General features: G+C 46.3%; 1 protein-coding gene across 9 annotated transcripts in view; it reads right to left on the reverse strand.

Moving 5' to 3' along the window:
- Positions 1 to 90: 90 nt before the first annotated feature.
- LOC101166383 (uncharacterized) overlaps positions 91 to 18,117 on the reverse strand; it is a 31,665-nt gene continuing 13,638 nt past the window's right edge. For 4 of the 9 annotated variants that reach the window (XM_011477676.4, XM_011477679.3, XM_011477674.3 and 1 more), the window contains 7 exons: positions 17,475 to 17,591; positions 17,297 to 17,395; positions 16,352 to 16,438; positions 15,901 to 16,281; positions 15,659 to 15,823; positions 14,073 to 14,207; positions 91 to 684 (listed from right to left, as the gene is read on the reverse strand). In XM_011477676.4, coding sequence (XP_011475978.1) covers positions 487 to 684; positions 14,073 to 14,207; positions 15,659 to 15,823; positions 15,901 to 16,281; positions 16,352 to 16,438; positions 17,297 to 17,395; positions 17,475 to 17,591 — 1,182 coding nt within the window. In that variant the 3' untranslated portion in view covers positions 91 to 486. Of the gene's footprint in view, positions 685 to 4,212; positions 4,343 to 14,072; positions 14,208 to 15,658; positions 15,824 to 15,900; positions 16,282 to 16,351; positions 16,439 to 17,296; positions 17,396 to 17,474; positions 17,592 to 18,117 lie in introns of those variants that run through there. The other 5 variants (XM_078950007.1, XM_078950008.1, XM_020704941.2 and 2 more) reach the window with 2 other exon arrangements.

An 18,117-nucleotide genomic window follows, 5' to 3' on the forward strand; every position in this document is an offset into this window, starting at 1 on the left:
AGGAGTACGGAAGCAATTTGGATTCTGCCGAAGACTGAGACTCAAGAAAAAGTCAGAGAGCTGTGTGACAATAAAAAAAACAGGAGACAATTCAAAAACTTAGAAAGTATTTATAAAACTATTGAAAGCTCTGATTATGAAAATATTGAAGTATAACAGTAAACCATCACCGAAGCTTTTGCGTGACCCATCCAGCTTTTGCCTTTAGTCCTGCAGAGAACATAAAACCAGCTTTGAGGGGCAGAACTGCAGTGAGCCACTACATTTTGAACAAACTGAGGTAGAAACGTTTGGGCACAAGCTGCTTTGGAATTCAGGACTCCATTTCCCAGAAGGCCTTCAAGAGCAGACAAGTGTTTAACTTTCAGAGACTTTGAAATAGCCACAGGTGTGGCACATTTGTTAAGAGATGTGGGTGGAGCTTCATCCGCTCAAGTCAGTGCTGTTTTCTTGATTAATTTTAGCGGATTGTGGTTTTCTGCTTAGTCAGTTATCTTCTTCTTCGTTCCCCTCTTCTTCCTCCTCCTCCTCATCTTCCTCCAACAGGCAAGGCAGACAAGTGATGCAGGATGGAGCCACAAGCAGGTGGCAGTCAAATGAAGGCACTTGTAAGCTTGTGGGGAATTGAACCTTCAAACTTTTGCAGACTGTCAGACTCTCCAGATCCAGCAGCAGTGACACGAGCTGACAGAAAAACACACAAAGACACAGGCCTGTTAGCACTGTTATCATTCTAAAGTCATCATGCTTCGTTTTTCCTACTTTCCTGCACTGTGACCCTGACCAGCGTTTCTGCCTCTTTTGCTAGCCTCTTAGGATAAGATCTTATTCCACCCCCATCACCATAGCAACCACCTGCTTCCTCCTTGCTGCGTTTATTTACACTTCTGAACCGCTGTTTTCAAACCTTAAACCCTTGTTGTACCAAAAGAGCAGCATCTCACACAGAGCAAAGCCCCACCTATGTGGACACACCCTTTGCACCCCCTTGTGGACAGACCCAGTTTGGATCTTCTGCCCCAATGCAGCAAACATCAACAGAGTCACAGGGGTGCAGGAGCGTGATTACGGGTTAATTATGCAGATCAGAACAGGAATCAATCAAGCCTAAGGAAGGTGTGCCTTACAGTTTCTGGCATTTTATCACAGGCTTTAGGTCCCCAAGTCCAGGCCTGGAGGGCCGGCGTCCTACGTGTTTTCCAACCAACCTGCCTTTGAAGCTCCTTATTGGCTAAATACACCTGATCCAAGTAATCAGCAGCAAATAAGGAGGGGTTTCTGGAAAACCAGCAGGACACCGGCCCTCCAGGCCTGGATTTGGGGACCCCTGCTTTAGGGTATTCAGGATTCATGCAACACAGTTTAGAGGAGTCGTCCCCAAATCCAGGCCTCGAAGGCCAGTGTCCTACATGTTTTCCAACCAACCTGCCATTGAAGGTCCTTATTGGCTAAACACACCTGATCCAAGTGATCAGCAGCAAATAAGGCAGGGATTCTGGAAAACCAGCTGGCCCTCGAGGCCTGGATTTGGGAACCCTGGGTTTAGAGGAGAGATTGAAATCTTTCATTTTTAAAAACATCAGTCATAATCCCTACCAGATCCTCTTGGATCATATCAGCTTGGAGTTAACATCAAGAGCAAATAAAAACAATATAGAAGAACTTCACTCCCTCTGTGAAGGGAGTCCTGACAGACCCCCTGTAATTAAGCCCCCTGCGCCTGGTCTAGGCAGGGGAGCTTGCGTCACCTCTGGTCCCAGGGCTGGGTTGGGGCCATCCTGATTGGCCTGTTGGAGCCCCGGGCGCCTCCCGTTGGCTCGGCTGGGGCTGACGGGGTGGAGGCGGAACACATTTGGCCACCTGGAAGGGGTCTGAGTGCTTGTGGTTGATGGGGGTCATCTGATGGGTATTTAGACTTGCTCCTCCCTGGCTGAGTGGTCTTGGGGGGCTGGTGCACTGTGCGGTGCCTCTGCCACAATGCATTGCTTGACTAGGCGTCAGGCTTGGGTGGGGTTCGTGAGGCAGGGCTCCAGCAGCACCAATCTACTGTATGTAGCGGACTAGTCTCCCTGTTTACACTCAACACCTACCAAGAAGCCTGGGAGTTGAAGGTGTGTGTGTGTGTGTGTGGGGGGGGGGGGGGGGGTAAATCCCCCAACATGTATAAATAAATAAGAATAGACCCCCCCCCCCACAAAAAAAATCAGGCTTTATTCACCAGAGACACGCAGGGATCATTGGTTGAAGCAACCACCAATTTTAATTGCATTCTTTCTTAGCACATACGCTATAGACTGAACATCAACACACAAATACACTCACGTAGGGTCCTGTCAAGAATGGGGGGAGTCTGTATCGCCCCAGTCCGCCAAATTTTAATTGCACCTCTTTAGAACACACACGAGACACAAACAGCGAGAAGGGGGGTGGTCACGTTGTTCCCCGTCTCCCCAGACTGGATGGGGCCGGCCGGCGTCTGCTGCCGGGGTGTTGGTGACGTCCTGGGGTTTCTGCGCCCCGACTTTGAGGCTCTTCTTCACGCGGTTAGGGAGTCCATAACATGTGGTAAGGGTGGACTGTATCCCCCAGGAAGCAGGTAGGGCCGGGCTTTTTTGGGGGACACACAAGTGCACCCCAATTTTTTTTCCATCAGCACAACAACTAGAGCCTGGTCCTCAGGTTCACCGTCCCCTGGCCCTGTCTGAGGCTCTGCTGGTCGCCTGTGTCCACCTTCCTAGTCAGGCGGTCGGTTTCTGGCGCTTCCCATGGTTTGTCCTCAGTGGGGCTGGCGGGCAGGATGCGCAGGGTGTGCAATGTGGGTTGGTCATTGGTTGTCCCAGCCTAACTCTGGGGTTGGATGGGGGCTCAGGACTCCTGGGTGGTGGTGTGCCTCTCGTCTGGGCGCCAGTGTGGGTCTCAAGCGGTCGGGCATTGGGTATGGGCCCAGGGGTGGGACAGGTCCCTTTCCTGGTGGGGGCTTCGGCTTAAGGGTGTTATAAAAAATTGTTTCGGCAATATATTGCGATAGTTCAGGATGATATTTATTTTATTATTTCTGAGTGTCCTTGAGTGTCTGACTCTTGTTTTCCACTTTAACCTCCGACCACTAGTTGGCAGAAGAGAACACGGAGCCTCTTTGAGCAGCTCTGCACCTGTAGCAGAAGACCACTACAAGGTCTCAGCGAGAACCAGCTTTTTCTGTTGTTATGAGACATGAACTACTTAGTTTCTACTTAGGATGGGTACCGAACCAAAACTCTGTTCCATGTTGCTGCCAGCATCATAAAAACGTGGATTGCTGTGCTTCGTAGCTCCAATAAGAACAGTGAAGCACTGTAGCTGCACAGTGGCTAATGCACGTAGCATCGGCCAAAATGCTGTCGGTAAAGTGGGCCACAGTTCTGCAGAACCTGCCAGCAATAGATTCTAGTTCAGAGACCTGATGGATCACAACGCTCTGACAAAGGCCGACGTCGTGGCGAGGAGCGTTACTAGTTTACTTCTGCGAGTGAGAAAGCAGGGCTGCAGCTGCAGAGCTGACTGTAATGGAAACAAAGCATCTTATCCACATTAAAGCACCTCCTTTATCCTGGAATGCTGCCTCATCTTCACACTTTATTGTTTCTGGAAAGAACTGCCCCCCCCCCCCCCCCTTTATTTTTGAAGCACCATTCAGACTCCTGAACCATTTAAAAGTACTGGAGAAGCTACATTAATGTTGAAAATAAACAGCACTTTATTTCTTCAATCATTCTGTAGAACCTTGTTGGTTAAAGTAAAGCACATTCATTCCATTTTTTTCTTATACTGAAAAATATTTTGTTGTGGAAATCAGACAATGTTGACTGTTCCCTTTCTATATTTTAAGTTACAAAAATAAAAGCACTATTAATGTGTTTGGGTAAAAGCAACTTACATGATATACAGTTGCAGTGCTCAATATTGTGATCATTAAATAAACTAATTATTACAATTTTATTACAATGGAAGACATATTGAATTCAGGTAGAGTTTCTTCTAAATCATACTTTGAAAAAAAAAGAAAGAAAATGTGTTCCGGTACAATATCGGGATACGTATCATATCGCCAGACTCTTGCCGATACACATCCCAACTTCGGCTCTGCGTGCTCTCTGTTCCTACTACTCTTTGGCTGGGGGGCTGGGTCTTGGCCTTCGTCTCAGTCTCCGTGGTGGGGGTCCGGTGCGTGGGAGGCTGGTTTCTCCCAGGTCTTTTTGTCTGACTGTGGGGCTCTTGGATCCTGCTGTGCTGTCTGTCCCTGGTTCTTGGGTTGGGGGGCCTCCTGCCTTTGCTGGAGCATTCAGTGTGATCAAGGTTCACTCTAAGAAGCACACATTTGTTCAACCCACCTGCTTGTTCAATTTTGCACAAATATGGGCATGGGTTTTGTTTTTACAGCCCTCTACAAGAATATTAGTAATGCAAATCTTGTGTGTAGCTGTCTGTGTGCAGACGTCCTGTGAGATAAATCTTCCACCATTAATGTACAGTACAGACCAAAAGTTTGGATTTGAATGAGAAGGTGTGTCCAAACTTTTGGTCTGTACTTTATGAATATACTTCCAACCTGTAAATAGCTTTGTGCAGACTTTTTATTGATGTGTGAAGTAAGTCTTATTCATACAAAACGTGTGTTGTGTGTTGGTCTATCTTTGCATAAGTGTGAGTGTGTTCGTGCACGCCTCCGTGTGTGTCTGTGCATGCGTGTGTGCATCTGCCAGAGGCGGGGCTAGAACATTTTACCGTAAGCCGCTACTTTTGTCCTGCGCTCACAGTCCTGCGGCTTATTCAGTGACGCGGCTAATTTATGTATTTAATTGGCGGCCGCCATGTACGTACTTTCAGTCTCAGAACATGGGTTGAATGCTTTATCCAACTCCAAGCAACAAGTCATTTATTTTTCAACACACCTCTTAGCAGCCAAACAGCATGCACCTCACTTCAGGTCTTAGACACTTCAGTCATGGTTCAACAAAACGAAACACGCATGCCCGGCCGCAATCCCAGAATCCTTTGGTGCCATTAGACCCAACGTGCATGTGATCGCCACTACAATATGACGCAGCTTTCAAGTTAAAAGCAATCGTTAAAAGCAGCGTGAAAAAATCCACCATCACCAACGGGTTTGGAAAAGCCGGTCAGCTGCTGACGGAGAGAACAGCGCATGGAGGGAATTTACCTCTGAGTCATGGTGACACTAGTCCATCTATTAGCAGCGCCGTAATATACGAGATGATCTTTTAAACATACGTTTATTATCGTTATGTTATGGTTATTATGAAGCGCCTGTTCGCTCATCATTTTATTTTTAATCTGTGTGGTCAGTGCTTTTTTGTGGCAGAACGAAGCCGGAAGAACGGTTAGGTGAAGGCTAACAGCATTTAGCCTGGATGAACATGAATCCATGCAGGAAAAGCTGCAATCTGCAGCTTGGCTGCACGTAAATATGTGGGAATAACATCAGCCTTTATTTTGTCGGGACACCACTGGAAACACAAATCGACGTGATTGTTTTAACGGTTTCTAAGGACTGAGCAGAATTTTACTTTGAAAAGCTCACACCGCCCCACAGCTGCCGTGTGAGCTGGAGACATGTTCTCCTGCTGCTCGTTCACACAGAGCTGCGGGACCGATGGCAGTCTGAAGGCTCCCACACGTAACAACACATCCGCCCCTCATCCACAAAACGTACAGTATTAAGTCCAATTGCTCCGCACAGACAAGATTCGCTCTGTCCACCGGCGCAATGGGGACAAAGCGCTCCTCCCTGCAGCCGCCCTGGCCAGGGGTGTCGGAGAAGATAGGAAGGGGAGACAAGGAGCGCGCGGGCCGAGCGCGGAGCGCATAGCTACAGTGTTTGTTGTGGAAGGAAACTTCTGACGCACGTGCCGCGCTGAGGCGTGCGCTTTTCAGTCGCCGCTGCTTTATTTTACTGGTGTGTTTTTTTAACCAGCCCTGTTACCACCATAACGCTGCCGCGACACAAGTGGAAGGAGAGCTGTTCTTCAGTTCTCCTCTCCATCCACTGCTTCTTCTTGCTCATTCTTAAACTTGTACAACAGTGTGGCGACCCGGGCGTTGGCCCCGCCTTTAGCCCCTAAGACTCATGGGAAATGGGGAATCACGGAGGTAAATTTCCTCAACATAACTGAGGGATGTAATGTTGATTACCGTAAATTCCGGACTACAAAGCGCACCCGATTACAAGCCGCACCCACCCATTTTCACGTGTTTAACTAATTTTATACATACACAAGCCGCGTCAGAGTACAAGCCGCATGAGTTAGGCAACATTGTCATCCTGACAGATCACGTCCTGACTCACAGAGCAAGTGTGATTCATTAACACACAGCGGGTGGAGTCAATTTTGCCTCAGGCTCATGTATTTGAGTATATCTGCATCTGCTAAACAGTATGCACTTCTATTCTGTTCACAAGTTCCTCAGTTATGGTTTTTTATTTATTTTTTATTTTTTTACTTATTGACAATCTAGGTATCATACATAAAATTACAAACAGTAACCATATAATCAACATTACATCCCTCAGTTATGATGAGGAAATTTACATCCGCGATTCCCCATTTCCCATGAGTCTTAGGGGCTAAAGGCGGGGCCAACGCCCGGCTCGCCATTCTGTTGTACGTGTTTAAGAATGAGCAAGTATCAGCAGTGCATGGAGGGGTGAACGGGTAAAGCTCTCCTTCCGCTTGTGTCGCGGCAGCGTTATGGTACTAACAGGGCTGGTTAAAAAACACACCGGTAAAATAAAGCCGCGGCGACTGAAAAGCGCGCGCCTCAGCGCGATACGCGCGCCTCCTTGCAGCGTGGGTCAGAAGTTTCCTTCCACAACAAACACTGTTGTTCCGCGGACGCCTCGAGTAAGCCCTGGCTGCAGCCTGCAGAATGGCTCGACGCCTCCGCGCTCCCGCGCGCTCCTTGTCTCCCCTTCCTATCTACTCCGACAGCTCTGGCCAGGGCAGCTTCAAGGAGGAGCGTTTCGTCCCCATTGCGCCGGTGAACGGAGCAAATCGTGTCTGTGCAGAGCAATCGGACTTAATACTGTACGTTTTGTGTATGAGGGGCGGATGCGTTGTTACGTGTGGGAGCCTTCAGACTGCCATCGGCCCCGCAGCTCACACGGAGGCTGTGAGCGTTTCAATGCAAAACTCCGCTCAGTCCTTAATAACCGTTAAAACGATCACGTCAATTTGTGTTTCCAGTCGTGTCCCGACAAAATAAAGGCTGATATTATTCCCATATATTTACGTGCAGCCAGCCGAGTCACTATGACTCAGAGGTAAATTCACTCCATGCGCTGTTCTCTCCGTCACGCAACAGACCGGCTTTTCCAAACCCGTTGGTGATGGTGGATTTTTTCACGCTGCTTTTAACGATTGCTTTTAACTTGAAAGCTGCGTCATATTGTAGCGGCGATCACGTGCACGTTGGGTCTAATGGCACCAAAGGATTCTGGGATGCGGCTGGGCATGCGTGTTTCGTTTTGTTGAACCATGACTGAAGTGTCTAAGACCTGAAGTGAGGTCCATGCTGTTTGGCTGCTAAGAGGTGTGTTGAAAAGTAAATGACTCGAGTTTGGTGTTAGAGAATTCAAACCATACACTGTGTCCGAAAATACATACACGGCGGCCGCTAATAAATTCCATAAATTAGCCGCGTCACTGAATAAGCCGCACGGCTGTAAGCGCAGGAAAAAAGTAGCGGCTTATAGTCCGGAAATTACGGTATATGGTTACTGTTTGTAATTTTATGTATGATACCTAGATTGTCAATAAGTAACAAAAAAAAAAAAAAAAACATAACTGAGGAACTTGTGAACAGAATTGAGGTCCATGCTGTTTGGCAGATGTGGGTGTATTCAAGTTCATGAGCTGACGCAAGGCTGTCTCCTCCCACATTTGCACCCAATCTGGGAGTCAGGACTTGCTTTGTTGGGCTGACGGCGTTACATAATGCATGCGGCTTGTACACTGACGCGGCTTATGTATGTAAGAAGCAAGCTTAATACGTGAAAATGAGTGGGTGCGGCTTGTAATTGGGTGCGCTCTATAACCCGGAATTTACGGTATATCAAATCAAACTGTTCATATAAAAACAAAAAACATACACTATATTACAATAAAAACCCAACCAACCCTTCACCTTTCCCACTCCCCTACGTTAACACGTACGACCCCACACACAATGAATACTATACACCAGGGGTCAAGCACCCATGGCTTGCGAGCCATATCTGGCTCTTCTGATGGCCACATATGGCTCACAGACAGATCTCTACCTATGAAAAAAGGCTTCATTAGACCAGTCCTTCTCGGGCGCGATGAGATGCCAGAGGGGCGCGCAGTAGTAGCGGTGCTTGGAGAGAAAAAAATCTGGTCCACTATTGGTTTCCTGTTATCTGTGCTATCACAGAGTTTGTAACAGCCTGAAACTGTGACCTGCTGTCACTGCAGCTGCTCCTGTCTCTCAGAAGGAAAAGGGGAGAGGTAGAGGGCTCAGGCAGCGAGGTGAAACGCACACTGATTGTCAGAACTTAGACCACGCTGTCCGTCACATACCACACACTGCTGCAGCGTGTAAGTCTTGCTGTACTGCCAATGTTTGGCTCCACGTCTGCATGTGAGCAGTCTTTCTCACATCTAAAGAACATTCAGCCTAACCTACGATCACGTTTAACGGATGGAAGTCTCAACAGCTGCATGAAGCTTAAACTCACCACGTATCAACCAGACTAGACCATCAGCAAAACCACCATGCAGCACCAGAGTCACATCCATGCTAAGAAATACTCATCATCCATTAGCAACAGCATAATGTAGCGTCCCTTTCCCACACTGAGGCATGGAGACTTAACCTCTTTTAAGGTTGTTTATTCTGGTTACTGCAGGCCGTAACAAACGCCGTAAAACTTGTTCAAAAACTCCTAAATCTCCACCGCTGAACGCCCCCCCCCCCCCCCCCCCCCCTTATATTCCACCCTCCCACACCAGTCCTCCTTTTTCCTTATTTGGCCCATAACTGAACCCCATTGGTCCAAACTCCCCAACGACAGAATGAGTGAGTGAGTGAGTGAGTGAGTGACAGAACTGAGGGCCAATCAGCATCTCTGCTTGATGCGTTCAATTAACTCTGGAATTTAGAACGCCACCCAACAGCCACCCAGTTAAACTCAGTCCTCTGCAATAACAATGTTATTTAAAAAAATCCACAGATAATTACATAAAATTAACACATTCACTTGTATGTTTAGTTTGAAACATGTTGTATGGCTCTCACGAAATTACATGTAAAAAAATGTGGCGTTCATGGCTCTCTCGGTCAGAAAGGTTCCCAACCCCTGCTATATACAATACAATAAAAGTAACTTCTAAAAGAAACTTAAGGCTTGGCACTGCTGTGAGGAAAGAGTATTTGGGAATCTTTTGAATTACACTAATAAATAAGCAGATAAGATCAACTAAAAGCGAAATTAAAAAGGTGGGTCTTGAGCCTCTTCTTTAAAACCTCTACACTCTCTACGGCCCTGAGGTTCTCCGGCAGGCTGTTCCACAGGCGAGGACCGTAACGAAGCCTCGCCATAAGTTTATGTCCTCAGCTTAAGGACAACCAAGAGACCAGCACCAGAGGACTTCAGAGTCCACGAGGGCTCATACTTTAAAAGTAGATCACTCAAATCAGAAGGCCCAAGACCATTAAAAGAATCTTAAAATCAATCCTGAAACCAAAGTGAGCCAATGCAGTGATTTTAAAACAGATGTAATGTGTTCCCGCCCTCTGCATGTCAGAACTCGTGCCAATGAGTTCTGTAATACAGATACTTTTTGGGTAAACCGAGAGCAGGGCATTACATTCATCTACAAGACTAAAATAAAAGCATGACTCAGCATCTCTGTGCTGGTAAGAGAGAGGAACGGGAGACTCTGGCAATGATGATAAAATCCTGTCTTATTGACACTTTGAATGTGTGGGATCAAATTCAGCTCAGAGTTAAAAAATACTCCCAAGTTTCTCACACAGTGAGAAGGTTTAGAATTCTTAACATGTGCTAAAAACCTCTCTCGTCTTCAGAACCAATTATTAAAATGTCTGTTTTGTTCTGGTTAAAATGTAAGAAATTTTCTGCCATCCATGACTTTATATCTAAAATACAATTTAAAAGAGTTTTTATAGGTTCAAGATCATCAGGAGACACGGCGATGTAAAGCTGTGCATCATAGAGCTGTGACGGTGTGGGATTTTTGATCACCGCAGTGATGAACCAGCAGGGGGCACGGTGTCGCGGTTAACTGCACCCACCTCCCCAAAATAAACCAAAAAAAAACACAAAATCCCCAGCGGATGCGTTGCAAATGAATGCAATTACAACACAGTATTCTTTATTAACAAATAACAACTAACTACTACCTATCTAAGTAATGAACCAACTATACAGGTGTTGTAGAATGACTTTGTGTGTGTGTCAGCGCGCTGCGTGTGTAGGAGGAAGGAGCGCACACACGTGTTTTGGGGGTGCGTGTTGATTCTTCTGCTCTCTAGCTGCACGTGAGGCTTCACCTGTGCTCTCTGGTACAGACATCTTCTCAGAATATTCTATATTGCCCAGTGATAAACAGACTGCAGACACTTTGTCACTCATTTCTGGTGGCCATGAAGCCTGACACCCATGAAGAACGCGGGGCAGGAGGCTCCACCTTTGTCTATACCAGTGCTTCTCAATTATTTTTTGCCAGGCCCCCCCCTAGGAAAAAGAAAAATGTTTTGCGCCCCCCTAACCCCCCACCCCCATACCCTCACCCCCCACACACACTCGTGCAGTTACAATATATATATTAGGCAAGTATCTATAAAATTGTGTAAGTATACTTAAAATTGTATCTTTTAACATCAACAAAAGCAAAAAGCAAAATGAATGCTCTTACAAATTTCCAATCATATTAAGTTTATTTTGTCACACAGAAACCCTGTTCTAGTCTAAAGCAGAAAAGAAGTTTAAAGTGTCTGTATTAAAGTCCTTATTTAAACTAGAAACATTTTGACCAACTGAACCATTTGATGCTGAGAAAAATAATTCAATCAATAAATATTATTAAATGTAAATTGATCTGAAACATTAACACAGCAGCACCAATAGAATTAACGCTTTTAGTCTGAAGAAATAGATAAAAAACATTGTGCTGATTGTTTTTCTAAATGATTGTTTATTTTCTGATGTCATAAAGTGCTGCTGTTTTCCTGCATTACCTGCTGTCTTTATGTCAAATACTAAACAACAAACGGACAAAGATTACATTTATGGAAAATAAAGGCACGTCTTAAAAATGTCTACAATAGTTAATAAAGAATGACATTATTAGCATGAACTGAGGAATCTAAAGGCATGGGATGATCCAGGTGTTGGGCAACAGACAGCCTTGCAGCTCTCCTCCGCGTGCCCCGTTCCACCTGGCAGAGAGAGCCCACACCACCGGAGGGGTGGTGTGGGAGTGGGAAGGGTGGTTCTCACACACGCAGCCGGCTGTGACAGGAGCCGGGAGGCGCGGCTGCAGATACGGTGATTCACAGGTTTCAGCTGTAAACTCTGATTTAACAGAGAATAGAGGCGCAGATTTTTTTCCAAGCACTGAGCCGCTGTCACCGCCGCCCCCACGTTAAATTTGCGCAGCAGACAATTGCCTGTATTGCCTGTGCCTAAAATGGCCACTACCGCGCGACCCCCCTGGCATCGCACCGCGCCCCCCACTATTTGAGAAGCACTGGTTCATACAGACACGTAACGTTGCGATGCAGAAAATAGTTCCCAGACAAAACATGTAGTGATATTCATAGAAATCTAACAGTGCAAAATGGAAATGAATATTAGAACGCAGTAAATTTGTTGTATTTCCTCGCAAGACGGAAACTTCTGTTGTAGAATGAGAATGTGTGTGTGCTGCTGAAACCGCGCATGTGTGTGTGTGAGAAGAGGGAGTGCGAGCAGCGTAGAGGGAGTGAAGGAGAACAATAATGAAAGGTTTCCCCAGAAACCCTTGAAGTCTGAACACAGGACTAGCAGAAAAGTAAATTAGTAGCAAAGATGAAGGTGTTTAATTTGTTTATTATAGTTCCAATCACGCAGCATAAGCAGAACTTAAAAAAAAGAAAAAAGGCGGTAATGCGGTGATCACCTCAACACCGCGGTGATGCAGTGATCGTCACACCCCCAATGTATCATCAGCGTAGCTGTGAAAGTGAAGATGACCTAGATTGACCCTTGGGTATATGGGGGTCAGGAGACTTTGGCAGGGTGGTAAATGAGAACAGTAGAGTGAAGGGCTGTTACAAATGGAATAAATATAAAAAAGCAGTTCTTTTAGCTGAAGTGTTATTATTAAATGCCTAAAGAAGCTTGTAGTGGTGATTTCTTAATGGTAAATGGCGTATATTTATATAGCGCTTTTCTACCTACAAGGCCCAAAGCGCTTTACAGTCACAGACACATTCACTCACACATTCACACACTGGTGGCAGCTCCGTTGCCAAACACTGGCGCCAACCTACCACCAGAGGCAAGGTGGGGTTCAGTGTCTTGCCCAAGGACACTTTGACACATGGGTGTGCAAGGCGGGAATCGAACCTGCAACCTTAAGAACATGGGTCGACCGCCCTACCACTGCACCACGGAACTGCAAGTGTTTGGGTTTTCTGGGCCGGTAGAGGGTCGGAGACAAGTATGGCTGCATCTTAAAGGGAGAACAGGTGCATCTTGCAGTTCCCTTGTGGCTCGTACGGCCACCTTAAAGGACGTCATGAAAATCAAACGTACTATTGTCGTGCGTGTGGTTCATTGTATCGTGAAGCATTTGTAAGGACAATGTGAAGTCCACGCACTTATGAAAAGGTGATGCTGTCAGACGAAGTCCTGCAGCACTCCAGTCATTAATAATAATAATAACAATAATGGATTGGATTTTTCTGCGCTTTTCGAGGCGCTCAAAGCGCTTACTGCCCTAGGGCAGACTGACGGTGCGCCTATAGCCCCTTAGACCCTCACCGGGACATTCACACACCAGTGGAGCCACGATAGAGGCAGGGAGGGTAGGGTGTCTTCCCCAAGGGCAGAACAACGGTCCTACACCTGTCTGTGGGTCCTGTCTCCAGCTCGACTCGCGCCCCTGACTGCCCCCCCCAACCCCCCCCAACTCCATCTGGATGAAGCTCGTCTGCTGGACTTTATATATGTAGTTGTAGTGTTAGATAAGTTAATTCTTCTCTAAGAGTTCTGGTAAATCGCCTGTCCGTCCTGGGGGAGGATCCCTCCTTCATGTGGACACCCCTGAGGTTTCTTCGTTTTTTCCGGAATCCGTTTTTTAGGAGTTTTTCCTCACAGAGAAGGGGGGTCTAAGGGCAGGGATGCCAGTATAGCTTAGTCAGTTTAGTTACTTCCGTTTAGGATTTTCCTATTGAATTCTATGTTTTTATGATCCTTTTGATTTTATGTTTTACTTTTTCAATTACCAATACAAAGCCCATCAAAACGACTTGTTGCGAATTTGGGCTATACAAATAAAATTGAATTGAATTGAATTGACTGGGGGGAACCGGGATCAACCTGCTCAACCGCCTGAGCCATTAGTGAACGCTGCACACATGGGATGTGCACATGATACACAAGTGCCTGTAGGACGCCCACACTAACGGCACTATGATTGTATAATTTTCTCTTTTCTTACAGCCAGGTTGCATGCAAAGAGCACGCAAGTATTGCGTGAACAGCACTAATGGCCCTCCTAAGCAGTGCCCAGGATTGGGGGGTAGGGTCTTACAGGTTGTGATACATGGCTCTATCTCACCCACTAACCCCTTACTTACACTTCACTGTTGGCTGCAGAAAAAATGTGCATGAAAATTTTAACTTGCAGGCTAACCAGGTTGTCTGCGATCTTTAAATGTCCTGTGGGCCACCTGAGTGCCCCGCACAGGTTTGCCCATTTTTCACCGAGAGACAGCCAGTATCCACCCCTAAGGACAGTAGTAAGGAACTAAGGCATTACCTGGCTCAGGTGTGAGACGGTGTGCGTGTAGTCCTGGTGTACTCTGTGCGAGTCTGGCAGCAGAAGATTCTGGACGGTGATGTAGAAGCAGAGATTCGGCTGAATGTGGACGATGGTGTCAGTCATGGCAGAGAGCTAAAGAACAGCGAGGAAAACGGTCACACAACACCACACTGAGGCATGGTTACATGGCAGCACAAACTGAAAAAACAAAGCAACTCTTTAAAGACCACTTCACTGAAGGATTCTGATGCAACCGCTACTTCTGAGATGAGGCTCCAAAGGGCTGAACCTGATTTTAGTAGGAGGGTGAGGCAATGTTTAAAAGATACTCAATGTATCCAAATGTTAAGGTAAGATCAAAGATGACTATATTCCCAACCTGATTTATAGACAGTCTCATAAATATAAACTTTATGTGTTCTTTCTTTTCTCCTCTTGCCCCGCCCACAGCAGCAGGCAGCCCCGCCCATGTTGTTCGATCGGGGACACAGAATACGCTTCTGTTGACAAAAGCCCAAACATCGTGTTCATTTATGTGTTTAAATAATCCAAACAAACTAAGCAATAAAATATTTGAATCACAAGTAACATCCACAAGAACCATCATTAGAGGAGGATTGGTTTCATAAAGATACTGCTTATCAAAAAGTTTTCTGCTGGATTTGAACATGAAGGCCCTTGAAGTACAATAAAGCCAAAGTAAGAAGCCTTCTCCAGCCTGCTACTTTGCTAAATTTATTGATCGTGTTTGAAGTAATCGGACGGTTCATTTAGGGATTTTTGAAATCCTAACAGTCAGGAGTTCCTGTTCATTTGTCTTTCTTTCCTTTTTATACTTTAGGGTTCTCCGTTTGTGGCCTGACTTTTTTAGTTTGATGGATGCTGGTTTTGAAATATCTCTCAAGCCAAGTCAAGTAACCTTTGTCCTTAAAGACCTCTGAGGGCGAGTTTACCTTAATATCTATATATATATCTATATATATATAGATATACATATCTATATATCGATAATACCACACTGGAGTGTGCAGCTGACCCTGGTGCAGTGTGGTGTGGCTTAGACCAGGCCTCAGACCAGTCACACGCACATACACACACACGCACTCACACACTGAAGGAGGGTTTGGGGAAGAGACAGAGGGAGCTAAAATTGTGTGCCTTGTCTAGGCTACCCCACCTTGGTGGGACACAGCCTTGGTAAATAAAAAAAATATATATACATATATATCAGTATTATGTGAAGGTATTAGAAAACTTTAGCAGCTGCACAGACACATTAAAGCTGCTAAAGGCTTTAAGTGACATGTAGACATCATTGAACTGTAACCCTTGTGCTATCCTAGGCACTTTAACATTGGGAGTTGGGTCATCTAGACCCACTAGACAGTGCTCTGAACCTTCTTTCTTCAATGATTTGTGATCTTCACTGGTGTCCATGGATTACACGAAATCTTTCCACCTTTATCCCCCTTTGTCATGGTAGGGAGAACACGTCAATGGAAGGGGGGGGGTCATCTAAGATAGCACAAGGGTTAAAGTTCTGCGGCCGGGCCCCCTCCTGCAAGTCAGACAAGTTTTCATACTCTGGAGCACTGTAGCAGCTGCACCTCCGGTCCATCAGCCAGAACCCCCACCCAATGTGCTGGCAAAACGATCCTCCTCAGAAGCTCCAGCAGGTGTAGCAAGCCACACCCACCAAAATCACCAGGACTGACCGCCCCTCCAACGAGGTTATACGACCCCCAGCTCTGATAAGACAAAGCAGAAGTGAGCAGTCTTAATACCTGCCTGAGTTTGAACACAGGTTACTGACAGCTGCACTGACCACTGGAAGGAACTCCGGTCGATCACAGGTGGTGTCACATGTTGTGGCATCACAGCCCCGCCCCTTGACATCATTGGCGACCTTTGCTGTGGTGATGTCAGAGGGCGTAGGTGGGGACAGCGTCAGGGTCTCTTGGTTGGGGTTAGTCAGCTGCACCTCCATATCAAAGTACTTTCCCTTCTCTGACACCCCTTCAAGGAACAGCTCCTCCTCCCTCGGCACGGCCCGCTCCCTCATTGGTCCTTCTGCAGCACTGCTCCTCCCGTAGAGCTCCACAGCCACAAGATCCTCCTCCTCTTTGGGCTCCAAAAGTACAACAGCAGGAGTAACAGCAGGGGGCATGAAGGTCAGGCCTGTGGAAACATGAAGGAACTGCCCCCCCTAGACAACCAGACAGAATCTCAGCTCAACAAACCACTGAACATTGGGTCAGAACTTGTGCCAAACTCACCTGATGCAGCAGTCCTGACAGACTGCTGAGGGCGGAGTCCAACACGAGCGCAGAGGAAAGATGGCTCCCGTTGAGGGTCAGATTCAGCTGAAAGAAATTAACAACAGTTTCAGAACCTGAAAGTCACAGTGAGCCTCTTTGTGTGTGTGCGTGTGCGTGTGTGTGTGAATGTTCGTTTGTGAGATCTGCACAAGTAGTTTTTTTATCCTGCAAACACAAACACCACAATCATCACAACTGTGAGTCAGCAAAATCACAACAAACTGCTCAACAAACTTACACTCAAGGACTGTAGCACAACAGAACACAGAACCAGGCCATATCTAGCGGGATTGGTCCATCCAGCCTTCTCAGATGCACCTCGTCAGCACCAGTATAAGGAAGCAGGTGTAGACCCCTGGGATATGTACCTGTTCATGCTAATTCTGCTGCCAAACTCTTCCAGACTAGGAACTATCCAGCTCATTTGCTCAGTCAGAACCTCCACTTGGCCTGCTTATTCAAATCAGCCTAGGTGATGGTTCAGGTTTCTCCCCTATTAAAGTCTGCAGTCAAACTCACAGGCTCATGTCATGTCAGTTCATTAGGATGCAATGTCCAACATGATGCAGATGGTTACAAGGATCTGTCAGGATAAAGGATCTGTTCTGTTCTGTTCTGTTCTGTTCCCACAAATCTCTGCAAAGATGGATTTGATAAAACATCAGGAAATTCAGGTGTAGAAATTCCTGTGAGCACAAAAGAGGCTTTTGGATTTCCTAAAGTCACAGACTGCATTCATCTTCACAGATGTAGTCATATGCAGAGTTAGCTACAAATCTATTTTTTCAATGGAGAATCCTTGAATCTGATAATGGATTCCTCCTGATAAACTCAGTTGAAAGCACAAACTCAACAGTCTCTTAAGTTGGTTAGGCCTCTTCCTTATCAAGACCCCAGACAAACCTGCATGGGCTCCGTCCCCTCCTCCTCTTCATCCATCCCAGCTTCAGACTGGTCCTCACTCAGCTCACCCTTTGTTTCTGTTTGCTTCTTCATGACCTGCTGAACTCAAAGCACAGGCCTGTTTTCCGTCTGGCCTCTGTGCATTCCTCCCACTTTTCTAACCATTTCAGGAACCAACCTGAGCTTTATCAGTTCCTTCCTCCTGCTCCTCTTCCTCATTCATTGCTTTATTTCCATCCCTCGGGTGTTCCAGCTTGATCCTTTTGCTTCCCCACATCTTCCCACTCTTCTTCACCTGGAATGAGAACATGAGTAAAGTTTAGAGTAAGCTTCTCTTTCCAGCAGGTGAGACAGACTCTTTGACCAACATTAACTGTTCTTTTAACTAATTAACTCACTGTCCCACCAGTGATGTGACATTATTGTTCACTTTAGTAGCTTTTCTTAGGTAAATGTTCCAGCACATCAAAATGATGAGACATTCAGCTAAAACAGACGCTTCCCAGGAAATTAGAATATCATGAAAAAGTGTATTCCTTTCTCCCACGCATGCATGTTCTCCCTGTGCATGCGTGGGTTTTCTCCGGGGTCTCCGGCTTCCTTCCACCATCCAAAAACATGCTTCATAGGTTAATTGGTTACTCTAAATTGTGCGAGTGGGAAAGTGAATGGGTGTGTGATTGTGGACATTCTACCCTGCGACAGTCTGGCAACCTGTCCAGGGTGTCCCCTGCCTTCGCCCACAAGTGGCCGGGATAGGCTCCAGCAGCCCCGTGACCCGAAAGGGAAACAAAGGGAATAGAAAATGAATGGGGAAAAAA

This window comes from Oryzias latipes, chromosome 7 (assembly GCF_053564925.1).
Source record: "Oryzias latipes strain Hd-rR chromosome 7, Olatipes_Hd-rR_3.1".
NCBI classification, from domain to species: Eukaryota; Metazoa; Chordata; class Actinopteri; order Beloniformes; family Adrianichthyidae; genus Oryzias; species Oryzias latipes.